Genomic DNA, 25,622 nt, shown 5'->3' on the forward strand with positions numbered 1-25,622 from the left:
TTTGATTTACATTTCTCTGATGGCCAAAGAAGTTGAACTTTTTCATGTAATTATTGGCCATTTCTACTCGTTCTTTTGCCAAGTGTTTAGTTCATTTGTCCATTTATTAAATGGGTTATTTGTTTTTTTGCTGTTGAGTGTTTTTAGTTCTTTATATATTCTGCACATGAATCATCTGTTGGAAGAGTAGCTAGCAAAGTTTTTCTGCCATTTTGTGGGCTGTCTCTTCACTCTGTTGTTTCCTTGGCTGGGCAGAAGCTTTTTCAGTTGATGGCATCCCATTTATTGATTCTTCATCTTATTTCTTGAGCTACAGGAGTTATATTTAGGAAGTTGTTGCCTATAATTTTATTTTGAAGTGTTGACCCTACATTTCACTTCCAACACTTGTAAAGTTTCTGGTCTTACACATAGGTATTTCATACATTTTGAGTTCACTTTTGTATAGAGTAGGAGATGGGGATCTAGTTTCATTCTTCTACATATGGATATCCACTTTTCCTAGCACCATTTGTCTAAAAGGCTGTCTTCCCTAATGTGTTTTTTGGCGTCTTTGTTAAGAATTAGATGACTATTGCTTTGTGGATTTGTCTTTGCATCTTCTGTTCTGTTCTGTTCTGTTGATCTATGTGTGTTCATGCCAGTACCATGCTGTTTTTGTTACTATGGCTGTGCAGTATAATTTGAAATCAGGTACTGTGATACCTCCAGAATTGCTCATTTTGCTCTGAATTGTTTTGGCTATTCTAGGTCTTTTGTTCTTCCTTATGAATTTTAGTATTGTTATTTTCTAGTTCCGTGAGGAATGTCATCAGAATTTTGATGGGAATTGCATTGATTCAGTAGATCACTTTAGGTAATATGGCCTTTTTAATATTAATTCTTCCTGCTTATGAACAAGGGTTGTCTGTCTTTTCACCTCTTTTTTAATTTCTTTCTTCCAGCTTTGGTTTATCTTTACTCTTATAATATCCCCACACACACACACCCCGCCATGGACAGACGTTCTTAAATTTAATTGGGTCTAATTTGTCATTCTTGTCTTTTATGGTCGCTGTTTTTTTGTGTCCTCTTGAAGTATCTTACCTTCCCCACCTTTGGAAGATACTATTTTAACAATGTTGAGAGGTGGAACCTTTAAGAGGGGATTAAGTCATGAAGACTCTGGCCTTGTGAATGGATTTAGGTCATTATTAGGAGAGTAACTTTCTATTAAAAGAGTAAGTTTGGCCCCCTTCCCTTTTTGTTCTCCCTTTCTGCATACTCCTTGTACAAATCATCTTCTATAGGATGATACAGTAAGAAGGCCCTATAGGATGATACAGCAAGAAGACCCTTGTCCTTAAACTTCCCAGCCTCTAGAACTGTGAATAATAAATTTCTTTGCTTTATAAATTATCTGATCTCTGATATTCTGTCATAGCAGCACAAAATAGATCAAGACATTATCTTTTGTTTTCTTATAGAAGCTTTATTGTTTTAGCTTTCTCATTTATGTGTTATCTGTTTCAAATCGTGTATGGTATAAAATTGGGTTCTATTTTTCCTGTAGATATCTAATTGCATTAGAGCTATTTATTGCGAAGACTGACCAATGAATTACAGTAATGCCTTCTTACAAAACTGGTAATGAGATGTTAGTTTCTAGACACTCTATTTGTTCTATTGATCTAGTTGACCGACTTATATGAATCTAGAATCTCATTGTTTGGATATTGTAGCTCTATGGTACGTCTTGATACTTCTAAATTTGCTTGACTATTTCTGGGTCCTTTGCATATCTATCTGAATTTTAGATTCAGCATGTCTGTTTCTATAAAAAAAAAAAGTGTTTGAATTTTGATTGGGATTATATTGGATCTGTGGACTAATTTTAGGAAGAGCTATCTTAAAATTCTTGATCATAATATAAATATGGTTTAACTTGGTATTTATATAAACCGCCCTTAATTTTTCTAAGTAGTGTTTTATTTTCACTGAAGAAGTCTTAGAGATGTTTTGGTAGATTTATTTGATTTTTTTGATGGTATAGTATAATTGTTTTTACTATTAAATTTTATTTGCCACTTCTTTGTGGCTGAGATACAGAATTTTAGTAAGTATTCGTATATTGCTCTTTTATCTAGGAATCCTGCTAAATTCACTTAATAGTTTGGCAGTTTTGATTATTTTTGAAGAATTTGTATTTTTTTTTTTTTTTTTACATTTTGCAGTTTTTATACTCTCATGCTTTCTGTAAATAGCAGTTATTTTTTACTTTCCTATCTTTACACATTTTGTTTCTTTTTCTTTATTGCATTGACTAGAATTTCCAATACAGTGTTGAATAGACTTTGTAATAGTGGATGTTCTTGTTTCATTGCCAAATTCAGGAAGAAATATTCACATTTCACTACAAAGCATGATTTGAATTGCAAAGTTTCTTTGCAGAATTATCTTTTATCTTACTAAAGTGGTGTTTATTGTTCTTAGCTTATGTGGGCAAAATTTACTACTTATTTTGGACATTTTTAAGTCATTCAATCAAATTATTCACAATCTTCTGTTTCTGTAGCCTACATATACTAGACGAAACTTCTGTTTATCTTTTGCTGCTTTTATTCTTATTTTTACCTTTTAGCATGAATCAAGAAAACACTGTAGGTATTATTTCTTATTACTTTTTATTACCTTTTACATTTAAATGAAATTATTAAATTAAAAAAACCATACACATGGCTTTTTTCCCTATAGAATTTTACAATTTAACACTTTGCTGATTATGTTGTAAGTACTGACTAAATACTGGGGATATGACTTTGAATATGACATATTTGCATTTTAATAGGAGCAATTAGTCATGGACAGTTAACCAGATAATACAAATGTTATGAAAATAGTAAATAGTAGAGTTCCAAGGGAACTTGACCTTTTTGGGAAGAAGTCGGTAACAGCAGTTTTTAAAAAATTTTTTTAGATATAGGTAGACACAATACCTTATTTTATTTATTTATTTTTATGTGGTGCTGAGGATCAAACCCAGTGCCTCACACATGCTAGGCAGACACTTTACCACTGAGCCATAACCACAGCCCAGGAAAAACATTTTGAAGAGAATGATGTCTCAGTAGCATCCTGAGAAAAGTCCAAGTTACTCAGACCTAGGGTGGGAAAGGGTGAGAGGGTTTAGAAACCACTTTTCATGGAGATTATCACCAGCATAGAATACTTAATATTTGGGGCTGGGGCTCAGCAGTAGTGCACTTGTCTGGCATGTGTGAGGCACTGGGTTTGATTCTCAGCACTGCATATAAATAAATAAAATAAAGGTCTATCAACAACTAAAAAATAAAAATTAAGAAAGGAATACTTAATATTTATTGATCATTGATTTATATTAATTTTTTTAATTTAATCTTTTTTACTAGTTTGTGGAGATTATACTCTTCTCATTTTAAAGTTGAGAAAATAAGATTCCAGGATTTTTAGATCACATACCTCTTAAATTTTTTTAAGTTTTATTGGTGCATAGGAATTATTCAGAAGAGTGGGTTTCATTATGGCATATTTGTTTATGTATATAACATATTTGATCAATTTCTGGCCCAGATGCCTCCTCTTACCCTCCCCTCCCTTTCTCTGCACTAATAGTCTCCCTTCTACATTCAGAATGTCCTTTTTCTTTTTCCATCCTCTAGCTTCCACATATGAGAGAAAATATATGATACTTGTCTTTCTGAATCTGCTTTATTTTGCTTAACATGATGATATGCAGTTCCATTCATAGATCACATAACTCTTTGATTGTTTTGAAGATCAAGTCTTTCAAGAGTGGCAGTATTGTTTTCTTTTGGATCTTTTTCTAGTTGTAAATGTGTAAGAATTTGAGAATTCAAATCTTAGGGGAATTTTGTACCAGTCTCTTGTCACCTTGTGCAGGAGTCCAGTGTTTACTCTTATCCCTTTCTTATGTTAAATGAATTATCTTTTAAAATTCTAGGTGATGGGTTGCTCTTTTGTTGCTTATCAAGGTATTTTCATTGATTACTTTGTATAGGAAAACCCAATTAAATTTAACTTCTAGTTTAGGAAAACAGTAATGCTCAAAGTTTATCTTTTTTTTTAAGAGACAGAGTTTCTTCATATTTATTTTTTAGTTTTCAGCAGACACAACATCTTTGTTTGTATATGGTACTGAGGATCACTGTGCTACCACTTGAGCCACATCCCCAGCCCTCAAAGTTTATCTTTTGTCCAGATAAGATAAGCCAAAATTTGTGATTATCCTGTTTGTACTGCTTCCTGCTCAGACATGTTTGCAGCTCAGTAGAAGCTTTTGGTATAGTTTCTCATGATAGGTTACACATTTATTTGAAGAGCACCAGGGGTAAAGCACTTAGCTAGCTGAGTGAATTCGTGCAAGTCACTTAACTCTCAGACCTCCTTTTCCTAATCCATCAAGTGAAATGATGTATTTTCATCAGTTTTTTTTTTAATATAGTTAAATGAAATGTTGAAATTTATCACTGTGTCTGACAATAAAAGATCAATGATGATAGCTGTTGTGAGCTTTTAATGAATAATTATATCAACCCATTAAAATACCTTATATGATTTACTTCTCCAAATTGGTTTGAACATCTTTGGGTGTGATATGTTCCCCCTAAATCCCTCATAATGTACTAGTTATAATTTGATCTTGGTAATCATATTTTGTGTTTTATATTGACTTGAGAAAATTAAAGACAGTGAAGAAATTGAATGTAGTGCGTTATTTTTTTCCCTTCCCCTGGGATGAATTGTAATATATATATATTTTTTAATTTTATTTCTTCTCTTAAGCTACACTGAAATAGTATAGGGGCTGGGAAATAGGAATTGGTTTCTGAATATGTAAAGATGGCAGTCTCTGTTTTCTTAGTGAGGAAAGTCATAGACACCCTGATTCTTTGTTCTTTTACATAATTGAAATGTTTGTTTTTTTAAATTAGTTTGTTTTCTAAAAAAAGTTTAGTTGAACCTTATCAATTGTTGACCAAAAGCATAGAATTTTTACTTGAGCATTTATTTAAAAAGTATTTACTAAGATTTATCAAAATTTATTCAAGATTCCAAATACATTAAATATCAGTTTCTATTTTTTTCACTTCATAATTATTTTATTATATTTTGATAGCTGGAAATTAGTTATGGTGGGAATATTTACACAACAGAAATGGGTAACTACTACAAATCAGGGCTTAATTTACTGTTTGATTGATTGTATATATTTAAGGTGATGGATAAAATTTTTCTAAATTCACATTTGTTAGATATGATGGCAGAATGCATTAGAATTCATATTACACATATAGAGCACAGTTTTTCATATGTTGGTTGTATACAAAATATACACCATTCGTGTCTTCATACATGTACTTAGGGTAATGATGTTCATATCATTCCACTATCTTTTCTACTGCCATACCCCATCTCTTTCCTTCCCACCCCTTTACCCTATCTAGAGTTTGTCTAATCCTCCCATGCTCCCCCTCCCAACCCCACTATGAATCAGCCTTCTTATATCAGAGAAAACATTTGGCATTTGTTTTTTGGGGATTGGCTAACTTCACTTACATTATATTCTCCAACTCCATCCATTTATCTGCAAATGCCATGATTTTATTCTCTTTTAATATTGAGTAATTTCCATTGTGTATATATACCACATTTTCTTTATCTATTCATCTTCTAAGGGCATCTATGTTGGTTCCACAGTTTAGCTATTGTGAATTGTGCTCCTATGAACACTGATAGGACTGTGTGTCCCTGTAGTATGTTGTTTTTAAGTGCTTTGGGTATAGACCAAGGAGTGGAATAGCTAGGTCAAAAAGTGGATCCATTCCCAGTTTTCCAAGGAATCTCCCTACTGCTTTCCAAATTGGCTGCACCAATTTGCAGTCCCACCAGCAATGTATGAATGTACCTTTTTCCTCACATCTTCACCAACACTTATTATTGTTTGTATTCTTAATAGCTGCCACTCTGACTTGAGTGAGATGAAATCTTAGAGTAGTTTTGATTTGCATTTCCCTAATTGCTAGAGATGTTGAACAGTTTTTCATGTATTTGTTGATTGATTGTATATCATCTTCTGAGAATTGTCTGTTGAGTTCCTTGGCCCATTTATTGATTGGGTGGTTGTTGTTGTTGTTATTATTATTATTATTATTATTATTATTATTATGGTGTTTAGCTTTTTGAGTTCTTTATATACCCTAGAGATTAGTGCTCTATCTGATGTGAGAGTGGTAAAAATTTGCTCCCAATATGTAGGCTCTCCATTCCCTACACTGATTATTTTTTAGTTTGAATACATCCCATTTATTGATTCTTAATTCTTACACCATACGAATCTTATTAAGGAAGTTGGGGCCTAATCTGACATGATGGAGATTTGGATCTACTTTTTCTTGTGTTAGATGTAGGGTCTCTGGTTTAATTCCTAGGTCCTTGATCCATTTTGAGTTTTGTGCATGGTGAGAGATACAGGTTTAATTTAATTTTGTTGCATATGGATTTCCAGTTTTTCCAGTACCATTTGTTGAAGAGCCTATCTTCAATGTATGTTTTTGGTGCCTTTGTCTAATATAACTGTAATTATGTAGGTTAGTGTCTGTATCCTCTATTCCGTACCATTGGCCTACAAGTCTGTTTTGGTGCCAATACCATGCTGTTTTTGTTACTATTGCTCTGTAGTATGGTTTAAGGTCTGAAATAGTGCTGCCACCTGCTTCACCCATTTTACCAAGGATTGCTTTAGCTATTCTGGGTCTCTTATTTTTCCAGATGAATTTCATTACTGCTTTTTCTATTTCTATGAGGAATGCCATTGGGATTTTGTATTAAATCTGTGTAGTGCTTTTGGTAATATGGTCATTTTGACAATATTAATTATGCCTATCCAAAAAAAAGGGAGATCTTTCCATCTTCTAAGGTCGTCTTGATTTGTTTCTTTAGTGTTCTGTAGTTTTCGTTGTAGAGGTCTTTCACCTCTTTCTTTAGGTTGATTCCCAAGTTTGTTTGTTTGTTTGTTTTTTGGCCACTGATATACAGAAATGCCTTTGACTTATGGGTGTTGATTTTATATTCTGCTACTTTGCTCAGTTCATTTCCTAGTTCTAAAAGTTTTCTGGTGGGAATTTATTGGGCCTTCTAGGTGTAGAATCACATTGTCAGCAAATAATACTAATTTGAGTTCTTCTTTTCCTATCTGTATCCCTTTAATTTCTTTTATTTGTCTAATTGTTCTGGCTTGTGTTTCAGGAACCATGTTAAATAGAAGTGGTGAAAGAGGGCATCCCTGTCTTGTTCCAATTTTTGGAGGGAATGCTTTCAGTTTTTCTCATTTAGAATGATGTTGGCCTAAGGCTTAGCATAGACAGCTTTTATGAGGTTGAGTATGCTCCTGTTATTCCTAGTTTTTCTAGTGTTTTGAACATAAAGGGGTGCTATATTTTATTGAATACTTTTTCTGCATCTATCGAGATGATTATATGATTCTTTAAGTCTATTGATGTGATGAATTATATTTATTGATTTCCGTATGTTGAACCAACCTTGCATCCCTGGGATGAACCCCACTTGATCCTGGTGGCACCGTCTTTTTGATATGTTTTTGTGTTTGATTTGCCAGAATTTTATTGAGGTGTTTACATCTATGTTCATTAGAGATATTGATCTGAAGTTGTTTTTTTTTTTTAATGTATCTTTGCCTGGTTTTGGAATCAGGGTAATATTGGCCTCATAGAATGAGTTTGGAATTGCTGCCTTTTTTTTCTATTTCCTGAAATCGTTTGAAGAATATTGGTATTAGTTCTTTAAAGGTCTTGTAGAACTCGGCTGTGTATCCATCTGGTCCTGGGATTTTCTTGGTTGGTAGGCTTCTGATGGTGTCTTCTGTTTTGTTTCTTGAAATTGATCTGTTTAAACTGTGTGTATCATCCTGATTGAATTTGGGCAAATCGTATGACTATAGAAATTTGTCGATGCCTTTAATATTTCCTATTTTATTGGCGTACAAGTTTTCAAAATAATTTCTAAATAACTTCTGTATTTCTGAGGTGTTTGTTGTGATATTACCTTTTCATCGTGTATCTTACTAATTTGAGTTTTCTCTCTCCTTCTGTTTGTTAGCATGGCTAAGGGTTTGATAATAATTTTATTATTTTTTTAAACTTTTTTTTTTTTTTTAGTTGTAGTTGGACACAATCCTTTATTTATTTATTTTTATGTGGTGCTAAGGATCAAACCCAGGGCCTCACACATGCTAGGCAAGCACTCTATCGCTGAGCCACAACCCCAGCCCCTAGTTTTATTTATTTTTTCAAAAAACTAACATTTTGTTTTGTTAATTTTTTTCAATTTTTTTTTTTTTTTTTTTTGCTGTTGTTTCAATTTCATTGATTACAACTCTGATTTTAGCTATTTTTTAACTTCTAGTGCTTTTGGTGTTGATTTGTTCTTCTTTTTCTAAGGTTTTGAGATGTAATGTTAGGTCATTTATTTGTTGACTTTTTCTTCTTTTAAGAATGAACTCCATGCAATGTACTTTCCTCTTAGAACCGCCTTCATAGTGTCCCAGAGATTTTGATATATTGTATCAGTGTTCTCATTTACCTCTAAGAATTTTTTAATCTCCTCCTTGATGTCTTTTGCAACCCATTGTTCATTTAATAGCGTATTATTTAGTCTCCAGGTGTTGAAGTAGTTTTTATTTTTAATTTTGTCATTGATGTCTAGTTTCTAATTTCATTCCATTATGATGGGATAGAAGGCAGGGTGGTTTTGTTTATTTGTTAAGAGTCTCTGTGGCATAATATATGGTCTGTTTTATAGAAGGATCCATGTGCTGCTGAGAAGAAAGAATATTTGCTTGTTGAAGGATGAAATATTCTGTATTATGTCAGTTAAGTCTTAAGTTATTGATTGTATTATTGAGTTCTATAGTTTCTTTGTTCAGCTTTTATTTGGAAGATCTATCCAGTGCTGAAAGAGGTGTGTTAAAGTTACACAAAATTATTGTGTTGTGGTCAATTTCACTCTTGAACTTGAGAAGAATTTGTTTGATGAACATAGCTGCTCCATTGTTTGGGGCATATCATATTTATAATTGTTATGTCTTATTTGTGTATGGTTTCCTTGAGCAATATGAAATGTCCTTCTTTTATCCCTTTTAATTAACTTTAGCTTAAAGTCCACTTTATTTGATACGAGGATGGAAACCCCTGCTTGCTTCCACAGTCCGTGTGAGTGGCATGATTTTTCCCAACCTTTCACCTTCAGTCTGTGGAAATCTTCCTACCAGATGAGATAAGTCTCCTGGAGGCAGCATATGTTGGATCTTTTTTTTTTTTTGATCCAATCTGCTAGCCTGTGTCTTTTGGTGAGTTTAGGCATTAACATTCAGGGTTATTATTGAGACATGATTTGTATTCCCAGCCATTTTTGTTATTTTATTTGAACTTGGTGTCTCCTTTGATTAGTTTTTCCTTTAGTGTAATACCTCCCCTCTGCTGATTTTCATTGTTGTTTTTCATTTCCTCTTCATGGAATATTTTCTCAAGGACTGTAGCGCAGGTTTTCTAGCTGTAAATTCTTTTAATTTTTGTTTATCATGGAAGATTTTTATTTCATCATCGAATTTAAAGTTTAATTTTGCTGGATACAAGATTCTTGGTTGGCATACATTTTCTTTCAGAGCTTGATATATGTTGTTCCACGATCTTCTAGCTTTCAGGGTGTGGTTTGAAAAATCTGCACATAATCTAATTGTTTTCCCCAAAATGTAATCTGATTCCTTTCTCTTGTGGCTTTTAGTATTCTCTCCTTAAGTATGTTAGGCATTTTCACTATTGCCTCGGTGTGGAAATGTATTATGATTTTGTACATTTGGCGTCCTTGTAAGCCTCTTGAATTTGGTTTTCCAATTCATTCTTCATGTTTGGAAAATTTTCTGATATTATTTCATTGAATAGATTGTTCATTCCTTTGGTTTGGAACTCTGTACCTTCCTCTATCCCAATAACTCTTTCAGTTTCTTAAATTTAAAAAGTATTTATAAAAATTTAAAGTTTGTAAAAAAAAAAAAAAAAATTGACTTTTTAAAATTCAAATTACTGTTACTGAGCCCAACTTCTATATTGCTCAGTTTTATTATAGATAGGATCTGAGTTGTTAAAAAAAAATAGTAGGACATTTCTATGATTAAATTGAAATTTTACATACTTTTGTTTCTTTGAACACTCAAGGATTTGAAATCTTTGATAATTATCAGATTGGTTTCTTGGTAAAAGTGACAAGTCCTTGGAGTTTCACTGAATCTACATCAGACTGAATTTCATATCATAAAAAGATTGCCTGAATATATGTAGAATTCTACTTTGAAATGTCTGAGGCGAATTGAAGCTATTAGTTTTATGTGGAATGCAGTGTCTTTCTGCAAGGTAAAATGAACCTTGTTGCTCCTTACAGAAATGCTGGGATGACCGACTGCTTAGACCATAATTGCGTGTCAGTGTTTGGCAAGTTCAGCAGCTTAGGCTGGAAAATAGACTGTGTTGTCTTTCTCAAATTGTTGCATTTTCCAAAGCAGTTAAAAATGTAGATCTACTTTATTGATTCTTTGGATTTAAAAAAAAAAAAACTTTAGATATAACAGGGTGAGATTCTGTGAGATTTTAAATGTATTATAATATATTTTAAATGTATAATAATATATTATAATCCATTTACTTTTCAAGTGTAATTTTTGCTTTTTTATGTATAGATAACCCATTTGAGTACAGAGTCTATTAAATGCAAATAAGTACTAATTACATTTTTGAAATAATTATTATGTTATCAGAGTAAATTTAGGGCTGGGCATATAATGTGGGAGAGCATATATGCAAGACCATGGGTTTGATCCCCAGCAGTGCCAAAAAGAAAAAAAAAATTCTAATTTGATTTATTTGGTTAATTGATATGTTTATACCTGAATTGTTTATACTCAAAGTATTTCACTACAAAGCTTTATATCTAATATCGGTCCTCTTTAAGTTTTATATGGAAACATGAGTATAATTTACATTGGGATAGAAGTGTTTGCATAGCATGTTCTTTATTTTTATTGCTGTATTTCTTTAGTATTTGTATGTACTTGCCTGGCCTATATATTATGTTCTTGAACAATTTATAATTGACATGTGGTCAATTAGGGCTTTGCTAAGTTGCTGAGGCTGGCCTCAAACTTGTTGGCCTTCCATGTTACTGGGATTATAAGTGTATACCACAGTGCCTGGCTATGTTTTTCTCTTAATGACTGATTTTATCCATTTGTGTCTTCCAGACTTTTTTTTAATGGGAAGTTATTTGTTTTCTTCTATAGTCATTCTCTTTGTCTAATCCTGTTTTCTGCCTTTTTCTCATTAGTGAATGCTCATATTAGTCTTCAGAACCAATTTTTAATGATTATAGATATCTTATTGTTTAGTATCACAGTTTACGTAAACATTCCTCTGTTATTTTAGGTATTTTCCAAATTTTTATAATCAGAACAGACACCATATTAATATTGTACATCTCTTAAGTACATCTCTTCTGCTTCAGACTTTCTTTCAAGGTGCTAATTCTTTCAGTGTATTTCATTTTCTTTCCAAGGAGAGCTTAAGTGTGTTATTCTCTTATATTTGATCTCAAATGTTTAATAATTTATTTTTTTCTTTATAAATCACTTTTTTTCTCTATATGAGTCCCCCCCCCTTTGAAGTCCACTAATTTTACTATAATGTGTGCTGGAGCTGGTCATTCTGTGCTGCTATTCTTATGTATACAGTATGTGTAGTTTCATATCTTTTTTTAAATTTTAGGAAAATTTTCTTCAGTTATAGCTTTTGTATTTGTTGTTTTTCCCTATCTTTGTCATATTGTTGTTGTTGGATATCTTTGCTTATTTTCAGTTGTCTTTTTTTTCCTAAATTCTTTTTTATTCTTTTTGATTTTTAAAAATTTCTTTTTACTTCTAGATATTCTCTGTTATGTTTGTTCATTCTTGTATTTCTTCTAAATTAGCCTTCATTTTTGAAGAGAATTTTAAAAATTTTAATTCTTTTTCAAGTTCTTATATCTCATTTTTTAGTTTTCTAATTCTAACTTATGTTTTAAAGGGTCTTGTGTCATTTTGTTGTCCTTTTGGCTATCAGTTGAGAATGTCTTCTTGTTTTCTTTGTTCTCACAGTAATTATATGTGGAGTGTATCTCTGAAATTAGTTTCCTTGAACTTCTAGACAGAGACGGAGTTCAGGGTATGTGATTTCACAGAGCTCCCTCTTGTTTTAAGGTAGGTTTCTTAAAAAAAAAAAAAAAAAAAAAGTGTTAGCTTGCTTTCTGGGGTTCCCTGGTTTGTTCTATTTCTCCAACTGAATGTGAACCTTTGTTTTTTTTCTGTTGCTCCAGCTTGTGCAGGTTTACTTCTGCTCCCAGCAGTCTCCTCAGTGACAGGGAGGCACTTTGGCCGATAATTTTGGGGATTCACAAGGTCTAAACTGCTGTAGCCCTTCAGAACTTTCATAGACCTGAAAAGAACTGGTAATATAATGGGTATCCCTGGTTAGAGTTGAAATTTGCCACCACGCTTTTCTGTAAATACTGTATGGCTTTGTTTTTAGATCTGTTTCAAACTTCATATTATTTCACTCTGTTTCTTTTTATACAGACACAACCATGAAGGACTCCTCATGGCTGTTAATTGACCTGCCAGCATGTTTTGGGGGGAATTAATGTAGATGTAGGACTGTCTAGTTTTATTGTAAATATACATGGAATTTTAGTTCTATCTACCTTATTATCTGTCTGTTAAGCACAAACACATGCACATACCCCTTCACATACTGTATGGGGGTGGGGGTCCTTTAAGACCCCAGTAGAAGAATTCACAAGAGTCAGTGTATAATCACACAACTATGATTTATTATAATGAAAGGATATAGAGCACAATCAGTAAAGAGAAAATGCACATGGGGGAAGTCCATGGAAAACTAAGTGTGAGCTTCCAAGAGTCATCTCCCCAACAACATATAGGGGTAGAGGGAATGTTGTCACACAAAACCTTGGTCTGGTGGTGGCCCAATGAAAGCTCAGTTAGTCCAAGTAGTTGAGGGGCAAAGCAGAGGTATAGAAAGAACCTTATTACCACGATCTGCCTGGTTGATTGGAAGATGGCTGTACTATCACCATTGTCCTAGGGACCATTTTAGCTAATACCTGCAAGTGAAGGGCTTATATAGGAAATTTAAGGAAGTGTATCTTCAGCCACAGATGGGTGGCACCAGAATAATCACTAATCCTACAATGGTCTATTTTCTGATATTATCTGACAGTTATCAGATGTTTTGGCTTGTGTATATCTGCAGAAAGATTATTATTATTATTATTTTAAAGAGAGAGGAGAGAGAGAGAGAGACAATTTTAATATTTATTTTTTAGTTATCGGCGGATACAACATCTTTGTATGTGGTGCAGAGGATTGAACCCGGGCCGCACGCATGCCAGGAGAGCGCGCTACCGCTTGAGCCACATCCCCAGCCCCAGAAAGATTATTGTTCAGAAGGCCTTATGATAATGTTTTCCTTGTTTCCTTTTTCTGGAATAACTTATTGTAGCTCTTATGTCTTATTTAGAATTTAAAAAGCTAGGGAAAGAAAACAAAAAGCAAGTTTACAAAGGACAATTTGCAGAGGACAAGTCAACTCACTAGGTAGCTTCACTTTCTGCCCTCTGAAGGTTCAGTAGATTGAATTTGCTGAAATAAACTAAACATCTGATAACAGGAGAGGTAAAAATGAAAACTGAGTACCCAATAATTGAGTAAGATTTAGAAGCTTATATACCCTTCTTTAAATGAGAGAAATGGGGACCATAGGCACTTTCTGAGAGAATAAATGCATTGTGGGGAGAGGAGTGGGTCCAAAGAACAGACAGTTCTTAGGGCAGAGTTCCTCTGGGTTTGGGAGGGGTTAAGACAGTTATGGGAAGTTGAAAATTGTGCTGTGAACAAAGGCAGTCTCTCAGATGACATCCGCAGAAGGTATGGGAAGTCTGTCCAGTATGTATAGTGATGACCTTTAGATTCTTCTGTGATTAATTTTCCCTGATTAATGAGATTTCCAAGATGATTTTATTCCTTCTGGATGAACTCCTTAGGCAAGGGAACTTAGAGAAAGCCATTCCCTGTAATTCCAGAAAGAGGATCCAGTGATTTGTAGGAGGTGTTTGGAGTAGGTGTTGTGAGGTCAGAGAATCCGGAGGCTGATTCTCTAGTTCAAAGTGCTGAGCGTGTCAAGCCACGACATTTTTCTAAGCATCAACAGAGATAATGTGCTTAATTTTTCCAGCATAAAATTGTGACATTGTATGAAATGTTATTTACCAGGAAAAGCTTGCAAGTAAGTTTTTATTGGAAGCTAGGTATTTAGAAGCTTATATACCCTTCTTTAAATGAGAGAAGTGGGGACCATAGGCACTTAATGAGAGAATAAATGCATTGTGGGTAGGTAAGTGGGTCCAAAGAACAGACAGTACCTTAGGGCAGAGTTCCTCTGGGTTGGCAGCCTTCCTCTAATGCAGCCTCTCTGGCTACTCATATATGCCAAAATTCCAGACTCCTAGAAGGAAAGCAGGTGTTAATCCATACACCTCATCTTTTGCACAAATAGTTTAGGCATAGCGAACCACTCCTATCAGGTATAATGGGAACCTCCCAAAATTCAAGTTCCCAGATGCCAGCCAAGGACCAGCCTTGAAAGCAGAACTTGCTAAAGAAGTCTCAGGTCTGCTTTTCTGCACACATACATATGAATAGTGGAATTTAAGAAGAGTTTAAAGAAATGCCACTATTATAATTACCATTTCCCAGAATTCTCCAATTAAGATCTTTCTCTAAGCATAAGAGAAATCTGTTCAGATTTCCATTTTGAAGATGGTGTTTCTACAATACTAGGAAGGATTGCTAGGAAACCATTGAGAGTGGAAGTGGGTTAAACATGCAGTAGCTCAGGTGATAAGAGGTTATCAGCTAGTGCTTTTGAAAGAAGACCTGGGAATCAAGGAAAGGGGAGGGGAAGGAGTCAAAAGGGATACTACATATGTATATTTATGTGTGTATGCATATGTCCACATGCAATATATATACTACACACTAAGGCAATAATATCATGAATGTATTTTCTGTTTCTAAGTCATAAGGGGAGACAAGTCCAGAAAATTTAAATATGTAAAAATTTAAAACCTATGATAGAAAGCAAGAAAAAAACATCAGTAAAACTAAAAGGAAATGGGAAAAATATTTATAACCTCTAAGAGTGTTTATGGCCTTATACTAAGATTTGTAAGTTAGTACTTTTAAAAAATCTTAACCCAGTAAAAATAGGCAAAGTGTATTAATGGGCAGTTCACAAAAGGAGAGAGACAAATGGTCATACTGTTTTTCAACCAGGACCTTTTAAAGCAAGAACAACAATGAGATACAAATTATTTTGCAAATTAGCTGTCTTTTTTTTTTTTTTTTTTTTTTAAAGAAACTGTAGTAGTCAGGTACTTGGAAATGGAGGTAACTTAAATGTCCAGCATTATATTATTGTAATCAGTTGATTTTTTTGTAGAACTTTTTTTTCTTGAAATAGTTTATAATCTAACAAAATAAGTGCTTAACAAGTTAAGACTGATGATATAATAGATGTAGAAAGTTCAGAAATGATATTCTATTAATATTAATACAGGATCAAAGTATAGACATTTATAGAAGTTGGTGTGCTTACTTATGAATCTTTTTAAAAAAATCTTTGTAGGAGCTGGGTGTGATGGTGTAGGCTAAAGCAGGAGGATTGCAGTTTTGAGGCCAGCCTTGACTGACTACTTAACCAGAACCTGTCTCAAAATTTTAAAAACTGAGAGAGAGAAAAGAGAAGATAGGAAGGAAGGAAGAAAAGAAAGAAGGAAGGAAAAGAAAGAAACCCAGGAGGGTTAGGGACATAGCCCAGAGTTTGTGCTTTCTACTTGCTTAATAAGCCCAAACCCTGGGTTTGATTCCTGGCACCATAAGGAAAGAAAAAAAAAGTCTAAAAATTGATCCAATGGTGGGTATACAAGCAACAGTGAACAAAGTATTATGAACTACGAGACAGTGGTGAAAGCTACTGTCCATCTGAATCTGCAGAAATGCCATTAAATCCTCAAAAGAGTCTTGACAGGCAAACAAAAGTCTTTTATATTTTATAAATGAGAATGTTAATGTTTGGAGAATTTAAGTATTTACCTAAATCATGGCTAATTTGGCTGAACCTCTACCTAGGTTTATCTGAGAATAACATTTATGATTATCTGTCGCCTTTTTTTTCTTTATAAGTTGCCATGTTGATCTTAAGAACTTGAAGCAATATATAATTTAGCTTTTGTGAGTCAAGAAATATGTTTTAACTATTTATGTTTTATTATATAAAGTGGTAAGTTCCTTGTTCCCCGATATATTCAGATTCTGGATAACCATATTTTAAGAAGGTTTTAGGTAAATTTTTGCTGTGGCTAATATCAGTTTGAACTTTATAAACTTTTGAGAATCCACGGATCTATGTTTTTATGGTGTTCTCTTTCTTTCACTTCTGCTTGTGCATTTCATCTAAATTTAAATCATGTGGAGGACCTTAAGTATATGAACACAAAGTGCTGTGGAAATCCTTGAAAATTAATGTTTGCTTATGTTTTGATAGGTTGGCACATGACTCTAAACCATTAATTATAATCCACTAAAGAATTCTGTCTTATGTAATCAAAATTCATGTGGTTTATTCTTGAATGTAGACCAGAGGAAGGATTTGTCTATTCAAGTGTATATGCTTTTTCTCAACAAAAATGAAAAATATATAAACCAATACTTTCTTTTTGTACTTTAGCTATATGAAAAAAAGAGCCAAATGTAATGGGTGAACATAATAATTATCTTACCTTGATGTTTGATAGCAAATACTTTGTTTCCTTAGTTAGAGTTTGTTTTGTTATTCCTAAACATTTTTTGTTATGGAAGGTAAATGCCTGTTATTTTTTTAAAAAAATCATAGAATTACATAGATTATAAATTTGCAGGGGAAAGTAGCTTAAATGTCAAATACTTAATTCTTATGGTGCATTATAATATCAGTAGTTTGAGTGTCATTTTTTGGAAAAATAGGTAAAATTCAATCTGTTGTAATGTAAGACCTGTTTACCCATCCTGTGTCTTTATTTATTTTGGTGCATTAAAAACTTGAAATGGAGAATGTTTTCACTTCCTCAGGGATTAGTGTTTAGAAAATGGCCAGCATTGATCTTAGGCTGATACTTTTGAAAGAGTGAATATAATTTATCTCAGGTCTGTAGCGTTGCCAGTTCCTCCTTTAGGGTTTAATGTCTTATTATGCTTCAGGTGTTAAGTTGACAGTTTATCACATACTCAAACATACCCAGATACCTAAAGTATATATAGAAAACAAATGTGAAATATTATTGCTTATTCTCTCCTAGTGTTCCTTTATACTTGTTCATGATTTGTCTCTGATCAAGTCCAATATTTGTGGTGAATGTTCTAACCCTAATGGACATAATGTAGGCAATCTCTATATGAGATAAAATCATTACAGATATTCAATTAATAGAATATTAGATTGTTTAGGGTTCATTTTACACCCCCAAAATAATAATGTGATTGTTGTGATAGAAATACGTCAGTCTTGAAACTAGAGAAGTCATAAACCCCATGTGAAATGTATAGTTGACTATTATTTATAGCTTATATAAAATGTCTTTATGAATGCTTACCATTATGTAAAACTTATTCTTTTATTTTTATAGTCTGTTCGTCTCTTGAAGTACTCCTTTTTCAAGAAATCGCTATTGGGCAGTGTTTCAGATAATGGAGTAGTAACTCTCTGGGATGTGAATAGTCAGAGTTCATATCATAACTTTGATAGTACGCATAAAGCTCCAGCTTCAGGCATCTGTTTTTCTCCTGTCAATGAATTGCTGTTTGTAACCATAGGCTTGGATAAAAGAATCATCCTCTATGACACTTCAAGTAAGAAGTAAGTGTGATGTGCTCATATCTTACTTTAGTTTAAAAAAAAAATAGTTACTTTATTAACAAACATTGACTACTGGCTAATGACCAGGGGATCTAATGTTTTTACACTTAATAATATATATAGTTAGTAAAATCAAGCTCTTTTTTCTTTTCATGCAGAAAAAATTGATAGGAGTATGGATATTACTTAGGGTATTTTTGAAATATAAATATTGAGGGATAACACCTTAATGTTTTCATGTCTTTACTTCAGCATGCTTGCTATTCTTTTTTGTAAATACATATTTTTAAAGCATTATGATTAATTTGCTTTAAAATTAATTTATTTTCTAGATCAAAGTTTCCTAAACTATTGACATTGTGGAATGGATAATTCTGTGTTGTGGGGGGCTGTTCCAATTATTGTAGGATATTTTGCAGTATCCTTGGCCTCTACCTATTAAATCCTATTACCATTGCCAGAGTCATGATGGCCTAAACTTTCTCCAAATATTGTCAAATATCTCTAGAGGATTATGGCCCCCTAGATGATCTTCTAAACATCTGGGCCCATTTTTCTTCTTTCTTCAGTTATGGGTGTGCTGGATCAGTTACGTGAACAAAAACCAGCTACAAGAGTGCTAGAGCTGTATTCAGGCTACCTGATGGGAAGTTCCCACTGTCAGGCCTTGTTAGGATGCTAGAGTTTTTACTATTACTTTTTTCACTCTCTTCTGAGTTAGCAAGCCATTCTTCTCACACTAAACACACAGGCAAAGAGATCAGCTTCAGCAGATCAGAATCCATATTTCTGTGTTAGCTTCTTCAGGATCAAGCTACATGGACTCTGTTCCTTTTAGCTTTTTGGTCAAGAAGTGCACAACTGAGAACAAAGTAGCAGCTGCTTCCCTGTGTAAGGTCATGGTCCTCTTGAGACCTAAGCAGTTCAGTAAATGGAAAGTGGTTACTTAGAGCTTCATCAACCCTGAGGCTAGAAACCCTTTTTGTGAAGTAGCACATAGGAATTATGTCACATTCACTTCCAAAATAATAATTACTCAAGGTGCTGTTTTCTACATTCTGGTTGATGTAGATTGTACTTATTGAAAGTGAATAGAAAAATAGGATGTAACATTCAGCAGTTACTTACATGTCATTTTATTAGTAATGTCTCTTAAGAGAGATTCTAAAATTCTACTTTAAACAAGTGTTTGGGATGTGTATGTTGTTTACCCAATTCTAACTTGGTTAGTAAACATTTATATTACATAAGCTTATACACATATCTGCATATACTTTGTTCCCTTTTCTAAAGGGTAGTGAAAACTTTGGTGGCCGACGCTCCTCTGACTGCAGTCGATTTTATGCCAGATGGAGCCACTTTGGCTATTGGATCTTCCCGTGGGAAAATATATCAATATGATTTAAGGATGTTGAAATCACCAGTTAAAACCATCAGTGCTCACAAGACATCTGTGCAGTGTATAGCATTTCAGTACTCCACTGCTCTTACTAAGGTGAGATATTTTCAGCATTTTTTATTTTACTAAAAAATTCTAGTCAAAATATGTAAATTTTTTCACTTAAATGCAGTATATTGGTTCATAATTATATGACAGCATTTTAAATAACTTTAGCATAAAGCCCTCTGATACTTAGTTTTAAAAATTTGTGGGTACTTAATTTTCTCTGTCTTTAAAAGTATTTTAAAAGTATTTTTATTGGTTTAGAAGAAAATTAGATCCAACACCAAGCTTAAGATATGTAAGGGAAGAAAATGTTTTTAATCTAATAGAGAATATAAAATATTAATGTATTGTAGAAAATATTAGTAACCTGATCTTTTAAATGTTTCATTACATTTTAGTCCAGTTTAAATAAAAGCTCTTCAAATAAGGTCACAGCAGCGAATAAACGAGCCATTAATTCGAGCACCGTTGGTGGAGGAATTCAGAATTCTGGAATTGTCAGAGAAGCAACTGCCACTTCCATTGCCACAGTTCTCCCGCAACCCATGACAACAGCTGTGGGGAAAGCAACAGTTGCTGTTCAGGACAAAGCAGGTAAATGTTATGTATGTAGAATTTGGGGCTTTTTTCTTCCCCAAATATATTTAATTAATGAAAATTTTAACTTTGGATATAAGTTTTTTTTTTTTTTTAATTCATGAAAGGCACTTATTCTATTCATTTAAACTTCTATTGTAGGAAATGTGATTATCTTAAAAAATGGAATGATGCCAACTTAGAAATCATTCATCTTCAGTGTTACCAAACACTGGGTGACTTTCCATTGTGTTTTCAGTAGAGAATATGAAACTTTTATGTTCATTGTAATTTGACTGAATAGTTTAAAAAAAGCTGTTAATGACTCCTTTTATATTTCAGAATGAAAAGTAAGGTGATGTAATTAATATTTTTAGGTGTTCAATAGTACCTGGCACATATTAAGCAATACATTAGCAGTTTGTTAAATTGCAACATATTCATTTATTTTTTTATTTATCAATGATTTCTTCTATTCTGATAATCATTGATGAGATGGTTCTGATACAAAAGTTCCTGTAGACTTTGGGAAGGTATTATAATAAGCTTCATCATACTTAAAATAGAAAACATCCCTTATTTCCAGTAAAGACCATATTGCTGAAAACCTTTTTGTTTTCAGTGTATTAGGCTATATCATCAATTTGCAGTACTCTTAAAAGTCTTAATGGCAAACTAGTTTTGAAATATGCTCAATATATTCGTATATTTTTAATTTTTCAAGATAGGTAGTTTGGCAAAAATCATTTGTTGGTATCTTCCAAGTAGCAGCAGAACTTTAATTTGTTAACCTTGATAGTATGGAATAGTTTTTTTTTAAATAATAAGTATATTTACTATCAATTTCCTGTGAATATCTATATCATCCTTATAGAATAGTCACTATGTATAGAAAATAATTGGGTGCTTATTTAAGGACTCTTGGAGACAAATACCATTGCTATTTACTTAAAAGAATAAGTTCTTTTTGAAATATGACTTTGAGTAATGTCAGCCAATTTGTTAGAATTAACTGTATTATGAAAATTGCCAATAAGTTAAAAAATTCTTTAGAAACATATTAATTTGATTCATATTTTTAAAAAATAAGTTCTCTCATTTACTCTAAACTCAAGTCTCACTGTTATGTATTTAGTTTTTAATAAGGAGTCTCTTATTTAAGGATGACAACATTAATTAGGAAATGAAAGATGGGTCTGTTGGGTCACTGATGAATGATAATGGTAGGCAAATACACAAAATTTCTGGCAAAATGATTGTTTGCTCTGTCCCCACAGTTAAAGATTTTTATTTATTAACTTTATTTTGAAATAATTGCTAATTTACAGAAAGTTTTTTAAATTACTCAAATAACTCCTGAGCTTTTACTCTTTAGCAAATTCACCACTTTGTAAGTTTTGTTACATTGGCCTCCTCATTCTTTCCTTCAAACATGTATGCACACACACGCATACACACATCTTTACACACACACACAAAACACATTTTTCCCCTCCTGGGAAGCATTGAGAGTGATTAGACTTAAATCTTAGATCTATTACTTCCTATCTGGACAGCTTTAGACCTCTTTCTTAACCTGCCAGACTTTCATTTGTTCCCTCCATATATTGAGATAGTAATATTTAGCTTTTAGGATTTTGTGAAAATCAGAAGAAATGTATCACAAGTATCTGGCACAAGGCAGACAGTGGATGGTGGTTTTGCTGATACTGTTATCTTCATGATCATCACCATCACTCTCATTGTTTTATGCTTTGTGTAATTATTGTTGCTTCTACTAAAGTTGTCCTGATTTAGATATTGAAAAGAATCTCTGAAGACTTGTTTCTGGTGCTCATTTTTAGTACAAAACATTTGTTTAAGAAGTCAAAACTAAGGCTTTAGCACTGTTTTTATATGAAACCAAACTTGTTTTTTTTTTTTATATTTAATTTGTGCATGTTAAAGCTTGCATATTATTACAGGCTGGAGTTAGACCTAGAAAGAAGGAGAGAAAATGTCTCTTTATAACAGTTTAACTCTTATGGTAAACACTTTTCAGTGGTTGTGATATTCAAATGATTTGGTTATGTTTCAGCTTTCTAGCACTTGTTATTAGAAAAATTTATTCTGTTAGCAAGACATGGACATTTTTGGATATACAATAGTCCATTCTTTGTTTTTATCCTAGGGTTTGCAGTTTTCATTTGAGACTGAGATGCTAAATAAAACACTTTAAAATATAGAACAGTAATGTGCTACCATTCCCAGATTTTCATCCAACTTCTCAAATCTCAAGAACTCATTCCTTAACCCAGAAATGAGCAAGAAGCTACTGATCCTACAGAGTTCCTCTTACAAAGTCCCTGCATTATTTACTGCCAGAGAAAATAAACTGCTGCAACCTCTTTAGTGTTGTGTAATGAATCTTGTTTGTTAGGTATTGTACTACATACCTGCCAGACTTTTTGCCTCCATCATTTGTAGATGAACCCAAGAGTTCATAACAAAAGTAAGCTGAGTTCAGAGGGCAGCCAAGGGTATAAATTATTTCAGAAATTTTCCATTAAAATGGCTAAAATAAAGTGTTGCTGTATGAACAGATAAGCTTTTTGTTTTTGAGGAACCCTTCATTCCATGAAAGTGCTGATTGGCTTAATTATTGTCATATTCTGCTTTTTTTCACGGATGCTCACAGTTGTAAATTTCTAAAAAATGGGTAATATTGATAATTTTTTTAACTTAGCTTCTGATGATGTTTAATTAGATTTAATAACAACTTTTTTTTAATCTAATTCATCTAAGGTTTTCCTCGAAGCATAAATACAGATATTTTATCTAAGGAAACTGACAGTGGAAAAAGTCAGGATTTCTCCAGCTTTGATGATACTGGGAAAAGTAGTTTAGGGGACATGTTCTCACCTATCAGAGATGGTAAGTGTATTCAGATGGGTGGATCACATTCTCTTGCTGGTGGTCATTACATTCTCCTCCTAAAATGTGGGTAATATTTTTTGTATACTCAAGTTAATTAAGACAATTGGCTTATTTTCTCTTGTCCTGAGCAACATTTTTCTGATATTTTACATATATACTCTATCATATATAAAAATATATTTTTGATATTGCAGATAATATAATTCTAAAGTAGTTATTGGTAATTTTCACATGGTAACCATGCAAATAGTTCTCAAATTAGTATTTTAATTTCCACAAAACTTACTTTCTTTACTGTGGTGCTGGGGATCAAACCTCAGGGCTTTATGAATGCTAGACCAGTGCTATACCACTGAGCTGTATACCCCTAGCCAACCAAAATAATTTCTTAAAGGAAGTTTTACCTTTATAGGCAGTCTTTTACTTGTATCTACTTCAAAATAAGTCTCCCTAAAATTTTGGATGTTTTGGTATGCAAAAAATATCTTCCTAGTTTAAAAAATTTTAGGATTGTTAATGGGTTTTTTTTTCTTTTTTTTTAAATAGGAAGTTTAACTACATTGAACTTTATTTATTTATTTATTTTTATGTGGTGCTGAGAATCGGACCCAGGATCTCATGCACATGCTAGGCGAGTGCTCAACCACTGAGCTACAACCCCAGCCCTAGATTGTTAGTGTTTAATTGATATTTGTTAAATGTTTTCACAGAGTATATGGCCATATGATAGAATACCTCCTCATTTATGCTATGTATGAAAGTACCATATTTTGTGCTTGTGTGAATGGCAATATAAAGTCTTTGCTGGCTTGATAGGTGGGAACTAAGACAGTATTTAGCTGTACTTTTTAGGTGCTAACGTTCATCTTTTGATGTACTTTTAGGTGCTGTATTTTAGATGCTAATGTGGGAACATCTTACTATTTATAGTAATGTAATCAATAATATGGGTAAATATCTAGAGGGTAATTTGGAAGAGTTAAATTAATCATATTTTTTGGCCTACTAATTCCATTTCTACAAATTTACCTTAGAAAATATTCAGAGAAGCCTACAAAGATTTGTGGGTTTACAGTTTTATTTATAGTAGTGAAAGCCTAGAGAGAATCAAAATATCAGGTTTTTGTTTTTTTAGTTGTAGATGGACACTATATCTTTATTTTATTTATTTATTTTTTTATGTGGTTCTGAGGATTGAGCCCAGTGCCTCACAGGTGTGAGGCAAGAGTTCTACCACAGAGTTACAATCCCAGCCCCAATATAGGTTCTTGAAATTGTTACATCCAATTAGGATTTTTACAACTTCATTTTTACTTTAATGTTGTCTTTCCCAAGTTTACATAGTCAGAAGGAATAAACGTGTATTTGTATAAAATTATTGGTTATCTTCTGCCTTACCCTAGTCAGAAAATAACCACTTAAATTTCTGGTTCAGAATCTCCTATCTTTCACCTAATGAAAAAGGAAGGATCCTTTTAGTATAAAGAGAAAATCAAAGTACATAGTTAAAAAGAGTAAAGAAGGGAAGGAAGGTGGGTGAGGTGGCGCACTCCTCTAATCCCAGTGGCTTGGTTGGCTGGGGCAGGAGGATCGCGAGCCTTAGCAAAAGAAAAAAAACAGCCTCAGCAAAAGTGCTAAGCAACTGAAGGGATATGGCTAAGTGGTTGAGTGCCCCTGAGTTCAAGCTCCAGCACCAAAAACTAAGGAAAGAGTGGCTAGAATTGAGAAAGCTTTCTAGGATCAGCACTGAGTTGGGTAACTTGGCTTCTGAAACTTGGTTAGAGCACCTTTTGCATTGAAGAATATAAGAAGGGCTTTTTGCAAGAGTTATAAATTAAATTTTTTAAATGAGTTTTAAGAGAAATGATTAAGTTAATTTTTCCTTTAATTACTTTTATTGTTTTTTAAAAATGTGATGAAAATTTGAGGCATATGTCCTCAATTCTTTTAGAGTTTTATGTTATTAATATGGAAAAACATGGTTACTAAATATAGTGCTGAGAGTTTTCATTGTTGAGGGATTTTTCTTTTAATCTCAAGGATGCAGCTCTCCAAGTAAAAGACTTAATCTGTTTTTGTCTTGATTTCTTCATCTTGTAAATAAAAGTATTTCTCTTTTAAGAGGAAATTAATTTATAAGATTGTGTGTAGTGGGCATATTATATACAGTTACTAGGTCTGAAACACTAATATAATAATCATGTTCATTGGTCATTTGAATTTCTGGTGAATTTTTTAGTGACTTGTCCATTTTTCTATTAATCTGTTAAAATTGAGTGTTTTTTTAATCGATGAATAATATAGCATTGAAATAATCTTACACATTCTGCATTAAAATAAAAATAAAACCTTGTGTTTTTTATAACATTGTAGTACTTGCACAATATTTGTGTTATTTCAGTTGAGCCCCCAAACAAGATGATCAAGGCATTATCCCCTTGTAGAGATGCAGAAACTGGAGTTTAATTGCATTGTAAGCTTGCCTGAAGCCACTGGGATTAGAGGAGTGCGCCACCTCACCCACCTTCCTTCCCTTCTTTACTCTTTTTAACTATGTACTTTGATTTTCTCTTTAT

The 25,622-nt window shown here is 32.9% G+C and overlaps 1 protein-coding gene across 1 annotated transcript in view; it reads left to right on the forward strand.

Moving 5' to 3' along the window:
• Window positions 1-25,622, forward strand: part of Nedd1 (NEDD1 gamma-tubulin ring complex targeting factor) — a 64,724-nt gene that overhangs the window by 20,007 nt on the left and 19,095 nt on the right. Inside the window, exons 6-9 of the mRNA XM_076853225.2 lie at window positions 17,878-18,107; window positions 19,401-19,602; window positions 19,953-20,148; window positions 22,915-23,043. Coding sequence (XP_076709340.2) covers window positions 17,878-18,107; window positions 19,401-19,602; window positions 19,953-20,148; window positions 22,915-23,043 — 757 coding nt within the window. The remainder of the gene's footprint in view (window positions 1-17,877; window positions 18,108-19,400; window positions 19,603-19,952; window positions 20,149-22,914; window positions 23,044-25,622) is intronic.

This window comes from Callospermophilus lateralis, chromosome 4, assembly GCF_048772815.1.
Source record: "Callospermophilus lateralis isolate mCalLat2 chromosome 4, mCalLat2.hap1, whole genome shotgun sequence".
Classification (NCBI taxonomy): domain Eukaryota; kingdom Metazoa; phylum Chordata; class Mammalia; order Rodentia; family Sciuridae; genus Callospermophilus; species Callospermophilus lateralis.